Source organism: Aptenodytes patagonicus, chromosome 27, assembly GCF_965638725.1.
Source record: "Aptenodytes patagonicus chromosome 27, bAptPat1.pri.cur, whole genome shotgun sequence".
In the NCBI taxonomy this organism is placed as follows: Eukaryota; Metazoa; Chordata; class Aves; order Sphenisciformes; family Spheniscidae; genus Aptenodytes; species Aptenodytes patagonicus.
Genome location: NC_134975.1, coordinates 2,517,093 through 2,539,528, shown reverse-complemented (window position 1 = coordinate 2,539,528; position 22,436 = coordinate 2,517,093). Strand labels below are relative to the sequence as shown.

At 65.3% G+C, this 22,436-nt stretch overlaps 2 protein-coding genes across 10 annotated transcripts in view; one reads left to right on the top strand and one right to left on the bottom strand.

Moving 5' to 3' along the window:
* The first annotated feature begins 148 nt into the window (after positions 1 to 148).
* On the top strand, positions 149 to 6,320 carry GDF11 (growth differentiation factor 11). Its single transcript, XM_076360558.1, is given in 4 exon segments — positions 149 to 303; positions 305 to 506; positions 4,447 to 4,820; positions 5,584 to 6,320. Coding segments are annotated over 4 exon segments (1,104 nt in total). The 5' UTR covers positions 149 to 156; the 3' UTR covers positions 5,965 to 6,320.
* A 9,702-nt stretch (positions 6,321 to 16,022) lies between these two features.
* SARNP (SAP domain containing ribonucleoprotein) overlaps positions 16,023 to 22,436 on the bottom strand; it is a 32,756-nt gene continuing 26,342 nt past the window's right edge. For 2 of the 9 annotated variants that reach the window (XM_076360571.1, XM_076360578.1), the window contains 2 exons: positions 20,265 to 20,319; positions 16,023 to 18,351 (listed from right to left, as the gene is read on the bottom strand). In XM_076360571.1, the coding sequence (XP_076216686.1) occupies positions 18,260 to 18,351; positions 20,265 to 20,319 (147 nt within the window). In that variant the 3' untranslated portion in view covers positions 16,023 to 18,259. Of the gene's footprint in view, positions 18,410 to 19,660; positions 19,724 to 20,229; positions 20,320 to 22,436 lie in introns of those variants that run through there. The other 7 variants (XM_076360574.1, XM_076360580.1, XM_076360572.1 and 4 more) reach the window with 5 other exon arrangements.

The following is a 22,436-nucleotide window of genomic DNA, read 5'->3' as shown; positions in this document are numbered from 1 at the left end:
GGGCCGCCGCTACCGGCCGCTTTTCTTTCCCCGCCCCCCCACCCCGGTCCCCCTTCCCCGCCCCCGCCACCGTTACCGCCTTCCCCCGTTCCGCGCCCCTTGCGCGTTGCGGTGGAAGCGGGGGGGGGGGCGGCCCGGCGGGGAAGGTTTCCCGGTATGGCCCCGGTATTGCGCGGTTGCTGGCGTTGGCTGTGGCGGTGGCGGGGGGTCGGTGGAAGCGCAGCCCCCCGCCTCCGAGCCCGCCTGCCCCGTGTGTCTCTGGCGGCGGCACGCAAGGAGCTGCGGCTGGAGAGCATCAAGTCCGCAGATCCTGAGCAAGCTGCGGCTGAAGGAAGCGCCCAACATCACCCGGGAGGTGGTGAAGCAGCTGCTGCCCAAGGCCCCGCCGCTCCAGCAGCTCCTCGACCTCCACGACTTCCAGGGGGACTCGCTGCAGCACGACGAGTACCTGGAGGAGGACGAGTACCACGCCACCACCGAGACCGTCATCAGCATGGCCCAGGAAAGTCAGTGCCGCCTTTGTTCCGCCCCGCCGCCGCTGCAAACTTCGCCGGCGGACTCCCCCCCCCCCTCCCCCCCCTCCCCCCCCGCCACCGGGTCCCGTGTCCCCCCCCTACCCCCCCCTCCTCCCGCTCCCCGGTTCCCCTCCCGGTTCCCCCCCCCCCCCGCCCGCCCGCCGTGCGGCGGCAGGCACCGTCCCTCCGGGGCTCCCCCGCCTCCCCCCCCGGGGCGGCCCCCTCCTCCCCCGCGGCTCCCCGTCCCCCCCCTCCCCCCCCCCCGGTGCTGCCCGGTTCCCCCCGGCACCCTCCGGGCTCCCCCGGGGCTCCCCGGCCCGCAGCCCCCGCCCGCCCCCCCCGGGGCGGCTCCGTGCGAGTCCTGGGGGGGACGCACCGCGCCGCACGGGGACCCGGGGACCCGGGGACCCGGGGGACGGGACAGCCCGGCCGGCAGCCGGTGTACGGGGCACCGGGAGAGGGGAACTGGGTGCTGGGACTGGTAGCAGGTACCGGGACCCGGGGCTGGGGACCGGGACCCGGCGCCGGCACCAGGGCTTGTGGGACGGGGCACCGGCAGTAGGTACCAGGACCCGGCACCGGCACCAGCCCGAGCACCGACACTGGTGCTGGGTACCGGGATTCGGCACCGGCACTGGGACCCGGCACTGGGTACTGGGGACCCGGCACCGGCACCGGCACCGGCACTGGCACCGGACTGGGGGCAAGGGGCAGACGGCACGGTGACCTCCCGGTCCCAGGGCCCCGCCGGGCAGCGGGTGCCAGCGCTCGCCTCCTGCCGCGGCACGTGGCAGGTGACAGCAGGGTGACAGCAGGGTGACCAGGGTGACAGCAGGGTGACGGCAGGGTGACGGCAGGGTGACGGCAGGGCGTGCTGGGGACAGGCAGGGCGCCTGCCCTGGGCCTGCCCGTGGCCGGCACGGTGAGGGGCTCCAGCCCGGGGTCCCCGGCAGGGAGGGGACGGGGCGCGGGGCTTTGCTGCGCTGTGACATGGCTCCGTCTGTCCGTCCGTCTGTCTGTCCGTGGGCGAGGAGGGGGGCAAGCGGACGGGGCTCCGGGGCGGCTGCACCCCGCACCTCTCTGTGCCTCAGTTTCCCCAGGTGCCAGCACAGTGCCGCATGTCCCGGCGCCGGCTCCACCTGCTCCAGCAGCGGGACAAGGCGGTGGGAGCCCCGAGGCGCGGGGGCTGCGGGACCCCCGGGAGCGGGGCCGGGGGGGCCGGGTGCGAAGGGCGAGCGGAAGGGAGGGAAGTGTGAGGCGCTGCCCCCCCCCCCGCAGCCCCCCGACGAATTTCCTTCCCAGGCATTAATAGACTCGGGCGGCTTTGAAATTTTATTACCCATAAAATTGACAACACGCTGGGGTTTTCCTCCCCGCGCCGCGTTAACGCTCGCTGCCCCCGGCCCCCCTCCTGCCCCTTAACAGCTCGGGGGCCCCCAAAATAAATACCAGAGGGCGGCCCCTCCTCCCGGCCGGCCGGGCCCCGCACGGCCCCGCTCCGGGGGTCCCGCAGCCCCGGCCCCGCAGCCGGATGTGCCGCGGGGTCCGGCCTGCCCCGGCCGCGGCCGCTCCGTTATTATTATGATTTTTTCCTCCCTCCTCGCCCCCCCCGTGGCAATTGTGTGGGGTTTTATGGTTCCTGAACAGAAGGAGGGAAAGGGCTTTATAGGCAGCAGAGCCATAAAGCTCTCGGGTTCCCCCCGGCTGCCCCCCCCCCCCGTTAATCCCAAGCCATCACCCCCAGCGCCCCCCACCCCCCCCGGGTTTTTTTTCACTGCAGAAGGAACCCGGGAAGGTTAATTGGGTCCTAAACCCATTTAGGGGCTACCCGTGACCCCCGCGACCTGCGGGGTGGAGGGAGCTTAATGAGGGGCGATGGGGGGCCGGGCCGGGCACGGGCCGGGGCGAGGGGCTGGCGGGGGCCGGGGGGGCCGCCCGTGCTGCTCGCTGCCCTGCCAGGGCCGGAGCCGCTCAAGGTCAGCGGGACACGGGTGGGAGCGGGGACACGGGGACACGGGGGAGGCACCGCTGGCACGTGGCACCTTGGGGCAACGGGGGGTCCCCACGGTGCCTGGACCTGGGGGGTCCCTGGTCCCCCGTGGCAGGTGAGGGGTTAACGGGGCAGAGGTGGGAGCCCCAAATCCGGGCCGGTGGGAACAAAGGTGGGGGGGGGGGGCTGGGGGCCGCCCCCCTCCCGGCACATACTCAGCTGTGACCGATGTCCCGGTAACCTTTATCCCCCGTTGCCACAGCGACGGGATGAGCATCCTGGCACCGCCGCAGCCCCGTGCCAGGAACAGCCAGCGTGGCACAGCCCCCATGCTCAGACCCCCCCCGGCACCCCAGACCCCCCTCTCGCCCCTGGGGCCGCAGACGCCCGGTGTCCCTGGGGATGCCAGGCCAAGTCCCGGGCTGGAGGAGGGTCAGCGGTGCTGCTGGTGCTGCCGGCGCCGCGGCGAGGGGCTTCAGTGGCAGCTTTAAGGGACCTGCACCGGCTCCAGCGCCGCTTTGGCACCTCGCACCTGGAGACCCTACAAAAACAACCCCACCGGCGCTGTCCTTGCCGCGGAGCCAGCCACGGCGAGCCCGGAGCAAACCGGCACCGTGTCCCCTAAGGCCACTGGGGACCTCTGTGCAGTGTGGGAGCGGTGCCGCCGGGACTACGGGGGACCCAGAGCCCCTCAAGGTGGCCACCGGCCCAGGCTGGGACAACGTCCCACCGGTGACGGGTGGCAAAGCCCCCGCCAAGGGGCTGCAGGCACAACCTGCCCCGGTTTGGGAGCCGGGGGGGTCCAGCGTGGCTTCGAGGGGACGGGCAGTGCGGGGAGGGGGGGGAACGCTCCCCGGGCGGGTCCCGGGGGAGCGAGGGTTTAATCGGGGGCTTGTGCACAGCAAATTGCTGGGAGGGGTTTGGGCGGCCGGCGCCCGCGGCCCCCCAGCCCCTGTCACTTTGGTTTATGTGCGGCGCGGCGGGGGGCTGGATGGCATTCCCGGGGCTGCGGCCGGTGTCGTGACCCCCATGTGTTCGGGGAGGCCTCGCGCGCAGCAAATGGCCCCGCGCTGCAGCTGGGTGCTATTAAACCTGACCGGTGCGTGGCAGGGGGAGGGGGCTGCGCGGGGGGGGGGGAAATTCCCAGCTCAATTTGACACAGATGTTTGCCGAGCAGGGAGGGCCGGCACGGGGCCGGCTCCAGCCGGGGTGCTGCCGCGGGGCTGGGGGAAGGTGGCCGGGGACCCCCGGATCCGACGGATGCTCGGGCTGCGGATGCTCGGGGTCATCGTCCCACCGGGGTGGGTGTCCCTGTCCCCGCGGTGGCCGCTCGCCTTCGCCATCTCCGAGGGCATCACCCTGGGCAGGACCCGCCGGGGTTCTGGGTGAAGCATCCCCGGCTGCTTTGCCGAGGCCGGCAGAGGTGTGGGGCTGCCCCAAAAACAAGCCGAGGGAGGGTGGGAGATGGGAGGGTGGGAGATGGATGTCCTCTGAGATGCAGACCTGGCTGGAGCGCTGGCAGGCAGCCCAGTGGTACCCGTACCCTGAGCTTGGTGCCATGGACCCTCCTCGGGGCTTTGCCGCATCCCCGGGGCTGCGGGACCAGGCACGTTCCCGGCTCCGACACAGGGATGTGTTGGGAACCGGCTGCCCCGGAGCAGGTGCTGCGGGGCCGGAGCCCCCCGCCCCGCTCAGCCCGGCCCCGCTCGGCGGGGGGCTCGGTCCCCGCAGCCCCCGCGGGGGATCATGAATCCCCGGTGACACGGGGTCAGGGGGCAGCCAGGGACCTTATTGCGAATGGAGGGGCAATGACCCCCGGGGCGGCCTCTGACCCGACCTTCAACTCCTAACGACCGAGGAGGAGCTCGGCCCGACCCTGCGCACGGTGGAGGTGGGGAGGGGGTCCCGGGGCCGCCCCTGACACCTCCTTCCTCCCCGCAGCGGACCCCGTGGTGCAGATCGAGGGCAACCCCCATTGCTGCTTCTTCAACTTCAGCCCCAAGATCATGTTCACCAAGGTGGTGAAGGCGCAGCTGTGGGTGTACCTGCGGCCGGTGCAGCACACCTCCACCGTCTACCTGCAGATCCTCCGCCTGAAGCCGGTGACGGAGGAAGGCAGCCGCCACATCCGCATCCGCTCCCTGAAGATCGACCTCAATTCCCGCATCGGGCACTGGCAGAGCATCGACTTCAAGCACGTGCTGCAGAACTGGTTCAAGCAGCCGCAGAACAACTGGGGCATCGAGATCAACGCCTTCGACCCCAACGGCAACGACCTGGCCGTCACCTCGCTGGGACCCGGGGCCGAAGGGCTGGTAGGTGGCCGTCGCGGGGTGGGCGCGTGGCTCAGGGCCCCCAGGGTCCCGGGGGTCGGTGCTGCGCGGAGCTCCCGGGGCATCGCAGTGGCCCCGGTGCTCAGCTGGGCACGGGGCTCCCAGCCATCCCTGGGGAAGTGGAGGGCAAGGGGGGGCAACGGGGACGGGCACGGGTGGTGGTGCAGCTCTGTGGGGCTGGTGACAGCTCCGTGGGGACAGTGGCAACTCCACGGGGGCAATGACAGCTCCGTGGGGCTGATCACAGCTCTGCAGAGCTGGTGATGGATCCATGGGGCTGGTCGCAGCTTTGTGGGGACAGTGACAGCTCCACGGGACTGGTCACAGCTCCATGGGGACGACGACACCCCCGTGGGGCTGGTGACACCTCCACGGGGCTGGTGACAGCCCCGCGGGGACACTGACAGCTCCGTGGGGGCCGGTTATGGCTCCGCAGGGATGGTCACAGCTCTGTGGGACCAGTTACAGCTGCATGGGGCTGGTCACAGCTCCGTGGGGCTGACGACACCCCCGTGGGGCTGACGACACCCCCGTGGGGCTGGTGGCAGCGCCAGGGGGCTGGTGACAGCCCTGTGGGGCTGGTGGCAGCGCCAGGGGGCTGGCGGCAGCTCTGCGGGGCCGTGTGGGACCCGGGGAGCCGGGACGGTGGGACCGTGGGGCGGCGGGACCGTGGGGCAGGGGGACAGTGGGGCGGCGGGACAGTGGGTCAGTGTGCGGGGCTCACGCCGCCCCCTCTCCCCCCCAGCACCCCTTCATGGAGCTGCGGGTGCTGGAGAACAACAAGCGCTCGCGGCGGAACCTGGGGCTGGACTGCGACGAGCACTCGACCGAGTCGCGCTGCTGCCGCTACCCCCTCACCGTCGACTTCGAGGCCTTCGGCTGGGACTGGATTATCGCCCCCAAGAGATACAAAGCCAACTACTGCTCGGGGCAGTGCGAGTACATGTTCATGCAGAAGTACCCCCACACCCACCTGGTGCAGCAGGCCAACCCCCGGGGCTCGGCGGGGCCCTGCTGCACCCCCACCAAGATGTCCCCCATCAACATGCTTTACTTCAACGACAAACAGCAGATCATCTACGGCAAGATCCCGGGCATGGTGGTTGACAGATGCGGATGCTCTTAGAGCCCGGCTGGTGCTGCCCCTCCGCCCCGCGCCCCCCTCCACCAACAAACTCCTCTTTTCTTCCACTGTTTTGGGGGGGTTTTTTGTTGTTTTTTTAAAAAAAAAATACAAAGAACAAAGCGTTGAAATTCCTTTGGATGTTGGGGGAAGAGAGAGAGAAGAAAATCCCACGGAGAAACGCTGCACCAAACCCGCGCTTCGACATGCATTGTGCAATAAAGCAACCGGACGGAGAAGGGAAGGGGCGGCCGGGACCCCCAGCACCGCCACCCCCGCCCGCGGCACCCGCGGCGGCATGGCACGGCACAGCAGCACGGCACAGCGGCACGGCTCTTCACCGGACGGCTCTCCCACCGGCGTCGGGGAGAGGAGGAGGCCGAGCGGACCCCGCATCTCCCTGCGCTTCTGGAGTGTCAGCGGGGACGGGGACGTCCCTGTCCGCCCCGCAGCCAAGGTGACATCCAAGGGCGGGTGGCCCCATCCCCCAGCAGCCGACGGCCCCGTCGCCACAGCCCCGCTCCGGGTGCTCTGCTGGAGCGAGGACGGCAGGATCCGGCAGCGGGACCCCTGGGACGGGCACGCCGGGGCAGCTGGGCCACGCGAGCGCCGGCGGCAGCTCCGTCCCAGGAGGAAACCGTCTCCCTTCTTTAATTTATTTATTTATTAATCACCCTCCCGGCTGGCGCTTTGCTGCGGGAAGCCCCTGCTCGCCCTGGTCCCTCCCTTCACGCCGCCGGCACCATCCTGGTCCCCACGACCCGATGGCGGGGACGGCCCTGGAGGGGCCGCTTCAGCCTGGAGCCCCCCGGGGACCGGCTGGTGGCAGCCGGCACCGCCAGCATCCCCCGGCATCCCTGGGCACGGATGGCTTGAGGGGAACGGAGCTGCCGCCTGCTCTTTGGATCCGGCCCTGGCACTGCCGGCAGGATGGCGACGCTCGCCCCGGTGCTGCCGGCAGGATGGCGATGCTCGTCCCGGCGCCCAGCACTCTCCCGGGGTGGCTGGAGGAGCCGGCGGCTCGGCGGGTCTCCTCCGGCAGGCGAGAGGGAGGGCGGCCGGCAGCCCGGGGTTATCCGGAGGCGGCACTGGCCAGAATTGGACGGAGGCTCTGGCTGGGGAGAAATTCCGCTTACGCGGCAGATTCGCCTCCCCCTGCCCTCGGCGTTTGGATTATTTTCGCGTGAGAACAGGCTCCCGCTTTCTCAAGAGTTCAGCCGCCCCGGCGGCTCCGGCGGTTCCCCTCCGCTTGTGCCGCGGCCGGAGTGATGCAACCGGGTCCCGGCCGGGAGCCGTCCCTGGCGCCAGGCGGCCGCCGACCCTGCGCCGGGGTGGAAACGGCGGCTCTGCCCGGCCCGGGGGGGGCGGCACGGGGGAGCCCCCGCAGACCCCGGCCCCAGCACTTATCCCGAGGGTGCCGGATGGCTCCGGCGCGTCCATCCCTCCTCGCCCACGGAACCGTGGGGCAGAAGCACCGGGGCCGCGCAGGGGACGACCCCGTGGCCGCGGCTGGGCCAGCCCGGCACGTCTGCACCCTGCGTAGCACTTAGGGACGGCGCCGGGCGGCCGGGGACCGGGAAGGCGCTGGGGGCAGAGCCGGGGGCACCCGGGACGTTTAGCACTTGTCCCCGGCTCCGCGGAGCCCAAAGCGCTTACAAGGACGAGGCTGCCCCGGGGCGAGGACGTGGCACTGGCCCGGCCGTGCCGAACCCCGACCATCCCGCCTGGCGCCGAAGCACTTAGGGCCCCTCACGCCGGGCTCCCGGCACCGCCAGGGTCTTGCCACCGGCACCGATGCCACCGGCCCGGTGGCTCCAGCAATGGCGGCCCTGCAGCCCCGCCGCGGCATCACGAGGGCTCCCAGCACCCCGGCCGGACCCTGCGGCTCCAGCTCACGGCAGGAGTCGGGGGCGAGGGGACGGGGAGAGCTGGGGTCCCCAGAGGAGCAGGGTGCCGGGGACAGGCGGGCTGTCCCGGGGGAGCGTCCCCCAGCCACCGTCACCCCTCAGGGCCGGGCAGGGGGCACAGCTCAGCCCCGAAACACCGGCCTGCGGTTGCACCGTGGCAAACGGCCCCACGCCGGCGGCTTTATGGCCAAGGTCCCCAAGCCCTGTGCCAGCATGCCAGTGGGGTGCTGCCGGCCCTCGCAATACATCGGAAACAAGGATGGCCCGGTCGGAGGGGAATTAACCCCGCAGCCAGTGACAGCCCCCGCCGGGGCCGGGGACCAAGGCACCCCCTCTCCCTGCCGTTCAGTGCCTTTCGGGGGGCCACGTCCTCCGGCAGCGCCGGGTCTCACCGTGGAGCCGGCGCATTCCGTGCCAGAGGAGGGGGCAGCCTCCCGCCTGGCAGGGGGGAGACCTCCCAACCCGCCGAGCCAGTGACAACGCCTGCGTCCCCGCGTGGTGCCCCCCACCCCGGCGGTGCCCGTGTGATGCCGAAGGGGCCGGTCCCGGCGAAGCCGCTCATGGAAATATTTTGCCGGTCCCCGTTTCGCTTCCACCCAGCGCTTGTGGATCATGAGGGCTCGTCTGGCCCCGGCCATCGCCGCTCCCCTCTGCCACCGAAACCACACCAGACGCGGCCGAGGATGCGCCGTCAGGGAGAAGCACCATCCTGCCATTGCCAGCACCGGGGCCAGTCCCCCCCCAGGCCCTGCGAGGCACCGGGCACGGCACAGCCACCGCCGGGAGCGGAGCCACGCACCAGGAAAAAGCCAGAAGCCGCTCGGAAGGGACTGGAAAGGGCATGGAGCCGCCCCGGCCACGGGATCCCGCTCTGGGGTCAGGGGAGCTGCGGTCTGGCTGGGATCCGGCTGGGATCCACCTGCCCCCCTCGCCCCAACCATCGCCACGTGCCAAAGCCCCATGTGTCTGGCGGGGAAGGGGTCTCGCTGTCCCTGATCTGGGACGTGGCCACCGGCCTCACGCTTGGGGCACGTGGCCCTTCCCTGGGGAGGGGGACGCATGCGGCCGGGCTCTGGCTGGCGGCGGGGGGCTTCCTGCCCGGCATGGGCGGGGAGCGGCAACGATTCGGAGCTGGGAAGGACAGGAGGTGCCCGGGACGGGCGCTCCCCCCGGTCTGTAAGAGCCTCGAACAAGGGGGAGGCCGAGGCAGGTGGGAGCCCCCCCCGCGGGCATCGTCCCCCCACAGGCATCGTCCCCCCGTGCCGGGGCACCGGCAGCCGCCGCGGGGTCCAGCCCGGTGCGGAGCCCACAGCCGGGGGGTCCAGCCGCCCCGTCCGCCCCCGGCACTGGGGCAGCCATGGAGCACCCCAAACCCGCAGCCCATCACCCCAAAAGCCCCCGCAGGTCCCCGGGGCGGCTGTTACAGGCAGGTGGCGCTGAAGAAGAAAGGATGGGGCCGCCCCGGGCACTGGGACCAGTCAGCCCCGGGCACTGGTCCCAGTGCTGGGGCGGCACTGGTCCCACGGCCCCCAGCGGCGGGCGGCACTGGGACCAGTGCCCGGGGCTGACTGGCCAAGGGCGGGCAGGGGGCGGCAGCCCCGTCAGTATATTATTATTATTTACCCGGTGTATTGGTCCTGTGCGTAACGTCTTAGGTTATTTTTCTGTTCGTTTGTTCGTTGTTTTGTTCCTCGTTCTGTCGTTCAGGGGTGTCCGGGGGGGGGCCGGGACGTGCCTGCCAGGGAGGGGGCTCAGGACGGGCCCCGGGAGAGGAGGGGGGACACGGCGGGTCCAAATCGCACGACCAAAAGGCCGTGGGTGGTCAGGGGGGGTTTAATCGCGTGACCGAACACAGCACTTGAACATCAAAAATAAAAAACTAAAAAAATAAATTAAAAAAAAAAAAAAATTAAAAAAGAAATAATCAAAGAGTTCAGAGCTTTCAGCTCCATCCCGCACCGGGGGCTCCCGGCCAGCCCGGGGCTCGCCGGCACCACAGCTGGGCTCCCACGCGCCGGCGGCACCCATCCCCGCCGCAGCACCGGGACCCCCAGCCAGCGCAGGCGGTGCCACGTCCCCCCGCGACATCGACGTCCCACGAGCTGCCGGGCTCGCGCTGCCAGCTCACCCCCAGCACAAACGTCACCGTGACGGAGCCGCAGGGTGACGGCGGAGCCGGTGGCGAGAGGTGGCTGGAGGGAGCGGAGCGGCAGCCTCGGGGATGCCGAATGTTCCCTGTAAAACGTGTGTGTTGGGGGGGGGGGGGAGAGAGAGAGAGAGAGAGAGAGAGACTGCCGGGGGCTGGGGAACCATTTGCACTATGGAAGGTTAAAGAAGAGACGAGGACAGGATCTGCCTCCGCCGCAGAAGCCGGGGCTGGGCCGGAGCCGTGTCCGTGGGCTGGCTGGGCGCCAGGATCGGTCCCGCCTGCGCCAGGATGGGCTTTTCCTCACCGCCGGAGGAGACACCAAGGTGCTGCCGGCTCCACCGCGGTGTCGCAGCATCGGGGCACGAATTTCCACCACCACCACCACACCCCCCCGCCCCCCGGCCCCGGGTCGGAAGAAGGGGGTTCCAGCCCCCCCAGCCCGGCAGGACGTGGGCGCCGGGTCTGGGGAGGCTGCGGCAGCCCCGGGGGACGGAGGGGACCTGCGGGGGACGGGGATCGGTGGGTCCGGACCAGCCTCCCCCGGGGAGAAGACCCCCCCCCTCCCGGGGCCACGGCGAGGCTTGCGACGCCGCCGACACCAAGCCAGGCTCCTCGCGCCCGGCCGTCCCGCAGCGGCTGCCGCGGCGCCCGGCCGAGACCCTGACCCGCAGGCAAAGTCGGAACCGCTCTCCGAGACGCCGGGGGCCGCGGGGGGACCCTGCTTGGCCACCTCGTTACACCACGGCCTCGTTACAAAGCTCCTTTCTGCGATGCCACCCTCCACCTCCGCTACCAGGCAGTGACCGCGCCGGTACCTGGCAGCATCCGGCAGCAGTAACGGAGGGAGCGGGTGCTCCTGGTGCGGGGGGGGACGGGACGGGACGGGGGACTCGCGGCTCCTCGGTCACAAACCGGATTAGGAAGAGCTACAGGAAAGGAAAAGCTTAATGAGCGTCCCAGTTACTTCTGTGTTGTATAAACTACATTTGGTCTGTAACTCGCGTTAGTCTCCTGTGTACGATATCATAACCACTGCTCTGTCCCGGTTCCGTCCTTGGTTGGTTTTTTTTTTTTTTTTAGACTTTTTGTACAATAAAAAATTTATATAGCCAAAAAGAAAAGGAAAAAAAAAAAAAAAAAAAAGGGAAAACTGCTGACAAACGCATTTTGCTTGGGTTACTGCGCTCCGCTCGCTGCCTCACTGCCCCTCGCCCGGACCCGGCCCCTTGCTGGCACCGGATCCCAGGGTCGGCACCGGATCCTGAGGTCGGCCACGCGGCATCCCCGCCGGAGCGGAGACGGAGGCGGCCGGGCGGGGGCTCGGAGGGGCGCGAGCAGCCCCGCTGCTCCTCGGGGTCTTCGCCCCACGTGCCGATCCCGGGACGGGCCCTCGGCCTCTCCGCCCGCTCGCTCAGCTTCGCGCGCCGGGTCCCTGCGTCACGGCAGCCCCCCGTGCCCGACCCCGCCGTTCCCCTCCCGCCTCCTCCCTCGGGAGCTCCCGGCCTGATCCGGCGACCCCGGCTTTGACCGGCTCGGGAAATGTTTCCTAATGCTTCTCATTTTTCCCACGCTCCTGACGCTGGCCGCGCACCACGGACAAGCGGATGAGAGGGGACGAAATCCGGCCCGATGCCCCGTGCCCGGCTCAGAGCCGCTGGTGGCCGAGGACATTCCCAGGTTCGTCTCCTAGCTGGGGCCAAACCGCGGCCCCCTCCTCCCCTCCCAAACACGCTTGTCCTTGCGCTTTAGCGGCCAACACCGAACCAACACCTTGAGAACCAGCGAAGGAGAACGCAACCACCCCAAAATCTGCTCAAACCCACTGGAGAAGGACGTCCCCAGCCCAGCAGCAGACGTGGGGGCGGCCTGTGCCCACCGGCGGGGGTGGGTTTGCCATCCCAAGTTCTTATTCCCCCCCCCCCCGCCCCCTGAGAGCCGCAGCGAGGTCAAGCAAACCTGGCTGGGTTGACCCCGAGGAGGGGACGGAGGACACGGGACAGGGACGGAGACACCCGCGGCAGTGCCAGGGATACCCCGCATGGGACCACCGGCTCCGGGCGATGGCGAGAGCCGCATCCCCCCGCCCCAGTGGGAGCCTCCCCCCCCCCCCCCCCGCCGGCCCCCGCTTCCTCCCAGCGCAGCTCCCCCGTTGTAAAGCCGAGATTTACAAGTGGCCCCAAGTGCCGGAGGAGCCGAGCTCAGGGGCAGCCTTTATGGAGCCTCATTAGGGGCTGCAGGTATGCCGAGAATGTCGCAGCTAATTACAGCTGCGGCCGCGGGAGGGGACAGGGTGGGCAGCGGAGGGTCACTGCCCACAGGGCCGGGGGAGCAGCGGGGACGTTCTGGCACAAGCGGGGACCAGACACAAGGACGCGGCTCCGGCACGGACTCTCACCCCGCCGGGGTCAGGCGGGTCCCAGGCCCTGCCGGCAGCGGCGGCTCGGTGGACGTTGGCCGTTTCCCCGCTCTCCTGCTCCAGCCGTCCTCGAGCCGAGGTCCTCCAGGACATGCTCGGAGGCCGCCGCTCCCCCCAGTCCCAGCAGCACCCCATCCCTACCCTGCACCCCTCGCTCCTGCTGCGGGTCCCACCTGCTCCACCCGGAGACCCCCTGCCCCATCTCGGCCAAGAGCTCACCGTGGGGCCACGGGCAGCTCCAGGCCGGGCTGAGGTCTCGGCCGTGGTCGAGGACAAGGCGCCAAGTCCCTCCAACGCCGGAGCTGCTCTGGGGGGAGCTGCCTGCTCTGCCTTCTCCGGACTCGGCTTCCCCACGGATAAAGCTCCCCGAGGGTCTTCAGGACCCACAGGATGGCACCGGACCAGCACCCGCGGGGCAGCGCGAAGCATGACACAACACACCGCGGGCAATGACACCCCGTACCCCAACACAGCCCCGGTTCCCCCGGGGGACAACACCCAGCTCTGACGGGGAGACCCGGCCACGGCTCCGCAGCATCCCCATTGTGACCAAGCCTCTGGCTCTGCCCACCGTCCTTGGGGGCCACGGCCTCGGGGGTCCGCCTGGGGGGGGGGCCAGGCTGTGCCACCCACCCAGAAGGGCCACCGGAGGAATGGAGGTCCCAGGGGGTGAGGGGGGGGGTTGGTTTGTTTGCTTCGGAGGATGACGATGTCAAGAGTTTAACGAGCGCTTGCTTTTGTTCTGGTCACGTCTCCCCCGAGGCCGCGGGGGCTGCACCCCACATCACTGCTCCCCCCAGCCGTTGGGTGACCTAATTCAGAGACCCAGGGGCAGGGCTCGGGGGGGGGACGACACACAAATTAGGACAGGGACATCCGGACGACCACCCACAGCTGCACCATGACATACTATGGCTCCCCGAACCTTCCCCTCTGCCGCCTAACAAGACCGTCCGCATGCAACATTCACAGTAATTAAACCATCAACGGGGAGCTTGGCGGAGCTCCACCGGCCTCGCCGCGGCCCCGGGGGGAGACGCCAGAACCAGGCCGATTATCCGGGAGAGCTGGGCACGGTCCAGCCCCCCCACCGCCGGCGACGGGGCGGGATGCCGCGCTGCCAGAGAGATCGCACGCAGGCAGCAGCGGCAGCAGCACGGCACCGTGCCCGGCTCTGGGGCCAAGGCTCCCCAGGGAGCGGGTGGCTCAGCCCCCCAGCAGTGCCACCACTCGACTTCCAACCTGCGGCGGGGACGGGATTTCGCCGCAATCCCAAAGATTCCCCAAACCACCCCAGGCTCAGGGCAGCAGGTTGCTCGCAAGCAGGACTCGAGGCATCCCAATTCCCCGTCCCCCAGCGAGAACATCCCTTACGGAGCCACAGTGGTGCCGGGCTGGAAGGAAGGATTCAAGGGGATGGGAGGCAGCAACCAGCCCTCGCTCCTGCTTCCCGGCCAGCCTCCTGCCGCTGGAGAAAGGCCCCGCGGGGCGGGAGCAACCAGCTGAGGAAAGTCAACGCTCAGGCTCCTCGGGGAGAAGATGCACGAGACCGGTGAGTCTGGAGAGAGAGAAGGAGAAGGTCTTCACAGCAGTGGCCCATGGCCACCTCCTGCGATGGAACCCCCCTCCTTCAGCCCCCCACGGAGCCCCGCGGCAGGACCTGGCACATCCCGCATCCTGCCCAGATCCCGCAGCGCGGTCCCGGCTCCCAGCTGCGGGAACAGTGGCACCGAGCCGGGAGGGACACCGGCCACGCTCATCAGCTCCGGCACAGGCGCAGGTGGAGGGCGGCGGCGGGGGCTCGGTGCCGGGCTGCGGTGCCGTCCCTCCTCGGGCTCATCCGCACTTCCAGGCTCCGCTCTTTTGTCTCCCAATTTTTGTGAATTTGAACAAAAGACGTTTCCAACCCACCCACGGAGGATCTGGGGGCAAGAGGCCATTGGGAGACGAGGACGGCGCAGCTGGAAGAAGGGACACGTTGGCACCGGAGCGCACGTCCCCCCCCCGCCGCGCACCTCGCTCCTCACCCCATTGTGCAAACCCCCCATTTCTCCCTCTCACCCCACCCCCCCACCCCCCCCCCGGGCCTGACCTATCGTCCCACTCGCATTTACAGCCCAAGCGTCTGCTGTGAAAAGTGACTTCATGCTGAATTTGGGCACTGCTCGGCGTTACCAGCTCTCACGCTGCAAGCCCCAGCCCTCCTTTTCTTTCGCTCGCTTTCCCACACTTTCCCCCGCTCATTGTGTGCCCGCTGCTTTTTTTCTTCCCCTATTCAGCCCAAATTAGTCACGAGCAGCCCCCAGCTTGGAGAGGAAAAATAAATTAGGTGGTGTTTTAAACACAGTGTGATTGGAATGATTCTCCCCTACGCCCAGGAGGGGAAAGCCCGGCGGGTGAAAGATGCAGCAGCGTCCTTCTACAAAACAGCCCCCGGCACCTCCCCGGGGAGCCGGGGGGGGGGGGGGGAAGGAGAGCGAGGGCAGCGCTGCCGGCCCTGCTGCCTGCACGGGCTGGGGACACCGGCGCATCCGCACGGAGAGGGAGGGAGCGGAGCTCATCCCGATTTTGGTACCACGGCCGAGGGAAACTCATCCCCAACGAGGGGAGGAGACGGCGCGAGGGAGGGAGGGAGGGAGGGAGGGAGGGGGAGAAGACGCACACGTCGCTTCACCGGCCCCGGGAGGAGATCTGCCGGGGCAGAAACGCCACCGGGACCCCACGAGCAAAGGAGAGCGACCCAGGGAGGAGGACGCACGGCCGGGCAGGGCAGAAGCGGGGCTGGGACCCCCCCGCCGCTCTGATCCCCGGGCCAGAGAGCGGAGCCAGCGGCGAAATCGGGAGTCCTTGGTTCTGCCCTCGGCTCAGGGGGAAGGCGACGGCATCCCACCGTCGGAGTGGAAGTCCCACGTGCCGTCATCAACACTGCTGGAAGACGGGAGACGGGCGGCGCAGCCCACGGCGTCTCCTCGCCCTCCAGGCTCAGGATCCAGCCGCCACCGACCTGCAGCCCCTGGAGAGCTCCTGGACCAGCAGCATCTCAGTCCCCGGCAGTCCCCGGCTTGTGTCCCGTCGGCTGGAACCCCCAGGCTACGACAGAGGGGCCCGAAGCAAGCAGACACAGCGAAGCCAGGAGGTATCTGTGCTTCCCCTCAAGCTCTACAACGACCCTTGGTCTACAGCACCAAACCATCGGCCGTGAGAAGCAGCAACCGCCCTGTTACTTGTCCGTAGCCCTGATTTGGGTTACGGCCGGGTCCCAGCCCTGAAGAGCCCGCGCAGCTCCCCGAGGTCAGCGGGAAGCAAGATTTGCATCCGAACGAAGCAGCAAGGTCAATCTGGAGAGGCAAGGGGGGGGGGGGGGAGGGGGGGGGTTAGGACTTTGGCCAGGCCACACAAAGTCAACGTTAGGGCAATCCCTAACCGCTGGCGACGGCCCGGCCAGGCGGGCTCTCTGCCCCCCCCCAGCCACCCCCGCGCAGGCAGGAGTGGCAGTGGCCAAGTCTCCATCTGCTCCAGCTCCCTCCCGGCGGCACGCTCCGGCCCCGAGCCTCGGCCGCGCCATGCATCAAACTGACAGATACCAGAATTGCCTTGGAGAAGCAGTTTTATTATGAAACCGAGAATGAAATGCAGTGTTTGCCCTGGCACACTACAAAACATTTCAAGCAAATAACCAGCAAAAAGATCATGAGCCAAATAGAAAATACATCTTACAAAATCTGACATACAAAAAAAAAAAAAAAAAAAAATCAGAATAACGTTATTACATTAAATCAGGAAGGAGCAAGGGAGCTTCGATTCACTCAGCCACTGACAACCCAAGACACACAACCTAACCCGGACCCCGTGGCTTTTAGCTGCCCTTTGGGAAAGTAAACAAACGTCCAAGGTATTGCTTAGAGTCACCGAGGGCACACGGACGCAGTCAGACTGCAAACAGTAATGGAACAGAAGCGGTTTGAAGACTTCTACGTTAAAAAATATATATATATTGCTTATTAAGAATCAGGTATAAGCCTCTGAAAAGCTCGATTTGTACACACGGCCGCTGTTCTCTAGCGTCTTAAGGAACCAAGCATGGACAAGGCAAACATCTCTCCGGTAAGAGGTTACGGTCAGAAATAAGAATCCTAGGACATCAGTCTTCAGACAAGAGAAGGATTCCAGCCACAATGCCCATCTAAAAATCCAAGCAGACAGACAGATTTCTGCTTAGGCCCGGGGCCGAGGTATCTGTGAGGGAAAGCTCTGCACAGGGTGGGAGATGCAGCGGGAACGAACGCTTGCGAGTGAAACTAATCCTCCAGGCAGGCAAAGGAGGAAAGGGCAGCAGGCAGCTCCTCTCTGCCCCAGCGCCGCCAGTCCAGCACCACCGGCTTCGGGGGGTCCTGCGCTTCTCCACTGCCACCACTTCTTCCACCCACGCAAGCCACCCCGGGGAACTGCTCTTTACGGCTCCCCAAGAACAAAGGTGCCGTCTGAAACGCTAAAGCGGCAAGGAGCGCTTCACAAGCTGCGGCAGCGCTGCCTTTCACCTGACTCGGACAGATTTTTCTTCCGTAATTTCACCAAAAAGGGTTACGGACAACGCAGCAGGAGGAACCCTGTTCCTGCACAGCTACCAAGAACTTCCACGCTCAAAACACAGGTCCCAGGAAAACGCCGGTGCTCTCCTGCACCGCCCGGCAGCTCGGAGAAGACTGGGGCTTTAATTCTTCAACCAGTCTGCGAATTAAACCAGCTTGGGAGCTACTCTGAGGCAAAGAGGGGACAAGAGAAAATCCAGCCCAAGAACACACACGGGACAAAGCGGCTCTGCTGGTTTGTCGTTTAAGGAGAGAAACGTATCACTGACCTTAGGGGAACCTGGAAAACGCAGGTGAAACGCCACGAGCCGCAGATGGCTTAACAAGGCGGGATAAATGAAGTGGTGAGAACAGGCTCTATTTGCAAACGCGTTGCTACGTTTTCCTCCTCGTTTTAGGACACCGGTCTTGATCTAGGGTTAACCGGCAATTCTTGCTCTGACAATTCCCATTAGCCTCACCCTGGGAAGGAAGGCAGTCGTGAAACTGCCCCGCGTGTCGGCGATCACACACGCCACTTCCATTTTTGAAAACGTGAGACAATATAATTGAGAAAATCCTTCCCTGACGTTCAACCCGTCAGACCTCGGACGAGCCAGGGGTAAGACGCCAGAGATCCAGAGCAGGACTCGCGTCATGCATTGTGCTCTCAAGACGAGGCGCGTTCTCGTCCCAGCTGCCGGGAAGAGACCAGGATACAGCCGAACCTTGGGGCCCGTTTCCACAGGGTGGAGGAGGAGAGGACCAGGGCGGTCTGAGAGGTGGAGACGGCATCGGACGGCAAACAGACAACACGCTGCAAACCGGTCCTTGCTTTAGCGGCACGCCGGCAGTCCTTAAACTAGAAAAGCAACCGCCGAGGGCCGAGCAAACCCTGCTCTATCTCCACTCCTCAAGGTTTTCCCTTCCCCATCGCACAGCAGACACTGCGCTCCTACCGCTGCTCTACCTGCCCGTCTGTTTACCGGGCAGAGTTTGACTCTCCCCTGCACAGGCGTTTCCCAGCGACACTCGGAGGGCACCGGGGACACTCTCCACCTCTCCCCGCCGGACGGTACCTCCGGTGCGAGCTGCTGGGAAACCACCGGACTGCGGGCTACCGGAGATGCACCGAGAACAGTTTCTTCTTTTTGCTCAACTTTTCTTCATTTTTAAACTTCGTAACTTGGAAAAAAAAAAAAGTAAGTAGCACAATCATACAACTACGGGGGATTCCCTGTCTACTCATCACTAAAACCTAGAGAAACAGTGTGGGAGTGAGAGAACGTGGGGGAAAGAGAGAGAAAGAGTATGCACGCACTCGAGAGGCACACTGCAAATGGGCTGAAGCTAAAAAGGACCGGCATCAGACGATCCCAAAGCGTTCTGCTCTTTTCCTCTTCTTTGCCTGCAGAGAGGAATTACAAGAAAAAAAAAAAAATCAAAACCAAAGAGAAACAAACCGAGCAAGTTCTTTAAAATCTCACACAACCCGATGGGGAATTTATTAAGCGTCTGGTATCGGTAACCACACCGGAGCTCGGTGGCTCCGGCCCCCTTCCCGAGTGCACCGACACCACGTTCGCTCAAGGGAGCTACGAAGTTTTTATTCTAACGTTGGGACAAAGGGTGCCCCAAAATCAAGCAGCAGAAATATACAGTGCCTGAGATACAGTGCTGCTGAAGTCACTTCGTCTTGCTGGCAACGCGCTACAAAGGGGCTGAGCTGGGAACAATGACTACTTCAGAGGCCTGGAAACCCTTCCAGGCAGTGGGGAGGTGGGAAATGTAAAAGGGCAAAGGGTTAACACTCTCCTATTCATGGAAAAGGTGAGAGGGACACACTAAAACGCATTAAATATACTATTGCGTCTCTCAGATATGCCTTTAAGCCGATACACGAGGGGCATATAAATCTTAATTTTTAGCAGGATAAATAGCCCGGGGGCAACAGAAGCCCTAATCAAGAATCTCCAGGGGAAAGGTGCATTTGAGTGCACACAATACCAGTAAAAAGACCTTTTTGTTCCAGGCACAATCTCCAAGTGACCTAACGGAAAAGCATGGAATCCCTCGCCCAGCCGCCCCCTCCGCGCGGGCCGGAGGGGCTCATTCTCCCATGCTCGGCAGAAGGCTGGGAACGCCGCTCCCCGCTTCACGCGGGGCAGCGTTTCTGCAGTAAACCCAAAACAAAACACACACACAAAAAGCAGCCCCTAAACCCCACCTGAATTGTTGAGATTGCTCTTAGGAACCAAACAAAACCCACTTCTTGTCTGCCGAGCCCAGGAGCCATCTGGTTAAGCAGTTTCCAAGACCCAACACTCGCCCTGCCGCAACCTTTGCCATTTGATTGTTAACGCGGGAGTCCCCACCCCGGAGGGGTCCCTTTGTCCCCAGGAGAGGGGTGCCCGACTCCGGCTGATCCGCACTGGAGCCGTATTTACGTGGCACCATAGGTGCGCGCGGCACTCCCCACCTAACAACGTAGGAGCTACCGCGCCGGAGCACAGCCTGCGTGGTGACTGGGAAGACTTTGAAGCAGAAGAAAGCGTAAAAGTACATAAAAGAGCACAAAATTGCCCTGAGGAGCTTACAAATTTAAAAGATGGGCCAAAACCACAGAGGACAGAACAAAGCATGGAGGAGAAAAGCTGGAAACAGGGTCAGCATCTCAATCCTCATTATATTGTAGAGTCTCCGGGGATTTATTGATGAAGACCTACGATCGCATCCAAGGGGAAGCAGAGGGTCCAGAAGCATCCAGGAGACGGGGAATTAGAGAGCACAAGGAGCAGATAGAGCGAGTCAGCTCAACCCGAGGGGAGGGGGAACCAGGGTGGGAGAAACCGGAGTAGAGCAGATGTGCCCCCCCGCCCCTTCTGGAAGCATCCGTGCCATCCTGCAAGAGGAGGAGCTGGATGCCAACACGTGCTGGCACGCTCCCGTGGCTCGGTAGACTCCAGAGCAGCCTACTTCCAGCGGGAGCCAGGGGAAAAGCCGCAACAGATCGGATGGCAGAAGCTCAACACTCACTGCCAAGGAAAAGAGGCCGAGCGGCCACAGGAGCACACCCACCCGCCGCTCGGGGCCAGCCCCACGCCAGCGTGGGGGACCCGGCGCTGAGCGAGGTCCCAGGTGTGCGGAGTCACGCTGCCACCTCCGGGACTGCCACTGCTCCCCTCAGCATCCTCGGCCGCTCCCCACCCGCTCAGGAAAAGGTTTTACCTCTGTGTCCTCTGTAGCTCCAGCCCCGGCTGAACTCGTTACAATGCCAAACCGCTCCTTTCTCTTCTTCAGTTTCTCGTCTTCTTCACTCTGGCACAAAGAAGGACGAAGATTTATTTTGTTGGCAATGCCCCAGGGTGCTCGTTTAACGCTAAATCCTGTTCCTCCTACCCCCACTCCTCCCGCAGTCGGCTACCAGAGCACCTGCTAAAAGTTGGAGCAAGGCAGCGGAGACGCCGAGAGCGGAGCGGGCTTCTCCTCCGCCTTGGCAAAGTGCACCGTCCGTAGGGGACGCGTTGCGCGTGCTGGAGAAGAGCTCCTGCAGAGCACGTCAGGTAACGTGGGTGGCTCCGCTCCTTCAGCGGCGATCGATGAAGACACACAAGGGCAGCATCCACCTACCAGCCCCGCGGCACGACCTCCTCAAATAAAGCCACAGCCCCCCTCAAGCCTGCCCATCCTCACAGCGCCGTATCGTCTTTGCTCTGAATTTCTTCACGCTCAAACCTGAGCACGAAGGAGGGTGGAAGGAAAGGATAGACGCTCGTCACAGCTACCGCGACAGGGCGCAGGTGGGCACGTGCAAAGGAAAATCCAGCCTCAGCAGCCAGAACCTCACCTCTGTCTGGATGTTGGTCTAGGAGGGATTTGGGGGAAGCACTGACAGCTGTCGCAGGGACCTTCGCAATGCCCTTGGGAAAGCGAGCAGTAGGGACCTGACGGTCACCCCCACGGTACAGAGGCTGTGCCGCTTCTCTCAGAAACATTCTCATTTGGAGACGGAGGCTTGGCACTCGCTCCATCTTCCTAAGTCTCATTTCATTTATTTCCTGCCCGAGCGAGCAAATTTCTGCTGACATTTCCCGGAGCCTTCCGATCCCTGCTTCTCAAGGTTCTCCAAAAAACCTGGAGGCTTTTTACCTCCGCTGCCATCACCCACGCCGATGTCCTGATCGCCAGTAATAGCCAAACCCATCACCGCCTGTAAAAGCCTCAACGCATCCATTTTCTGCAGATTTATTCCTACCTCCGGCTGTTTCGTGCCTCTTTCAGGCCATTTCTACAGTTAAGGCTGCCTGATTGCTTTGCCAGGCTCCTACCGCTTCTCCCTCCCCTGTCATTAAGCACATCTCAGAGCTCTCACTCCCCACAACCCCATCCACCACAGCTCGTTATCCCGGGGAGCGCGGCTCACAAGCAGGCTCTCGCTCGCCGAAGGCTCCCCGGCCGCGCCGCCCTGATGCACGGCTTCCCACTGCGTTGAGGAGCCAGAGGTACCAACGCCATCGCCTGGGGTTCAGAGCAAGGGGCACCAGGCAGAAGGAGAACAGGAGCACCGTTTCCAAGAAAATACGCTTCAAGTCCCAGCGCTCCACCTGGATCAACTGGAATTAGCCGGCCAAGCAGAGGAATCGAGCTGGACGCTTATCCGTTTAAGCTCAAGGTCATAAACCGCGCCAAATTTGACCAGAGTGGCACCGGGCGCCCCGTTCGCAAGCAGCGGGGTAACCTAGCCGTGTCAACACCTTACATAAACGAGGCCACGGCGACCCGCTCAGCGCTATTACTCCCGACACGGACGTGTGTTGTGGCAACAGGGCTGGCCGAGGCGTTTGAACTGAAAGCTCCGAGCTTCTCACAAGCTCCAGCTCCGTAGGAAGCCGCCAGCAGCCGTGGCCCAAACACGTTTGATTCCCCCCGTGCGTTGCAGCCCCTGACGGCAGGGTCTGCTGCCGAACGCCGTGGCAAGTGCTGGCAGCCCCACCGAGCCGACAGCTTAACCTTCCTCCCCAGAAATCCTCCGCCCAGGACTGTTTGGAAGACGGCTCTGTGGTTAGGACATCGCCACCCTCGCCCACCTGCTCCGTCCTGCCGGTCCTCCCTTCCGTGGTTTGACAGTGAAGCTATGAGCAAAGGTTAAATCACCCTCGGCACTCCCTGCCCTCCCCAGTCCCATTTCATGGAGGAGGACGGAGGGGGACAGCAGGCACGCGTCTGTCCTAGGCTCCCGTGGGGGAGCAGCCGAGAGCCCTCTCCCGACCCAGCACCCGGCCCAGGTTAGGATTACTCCAGCTTTCAGGAAGAAGCAACGTCCCAGAAAAAGCAGCGAAACTTGAGGGTTGCGAACAAAGGACGCCGGGGGGGATTATCATCACGGAGACAGGGAAGGGAAGGAAAAGTTGCTCGCTGGAGCAGCACGACGTACT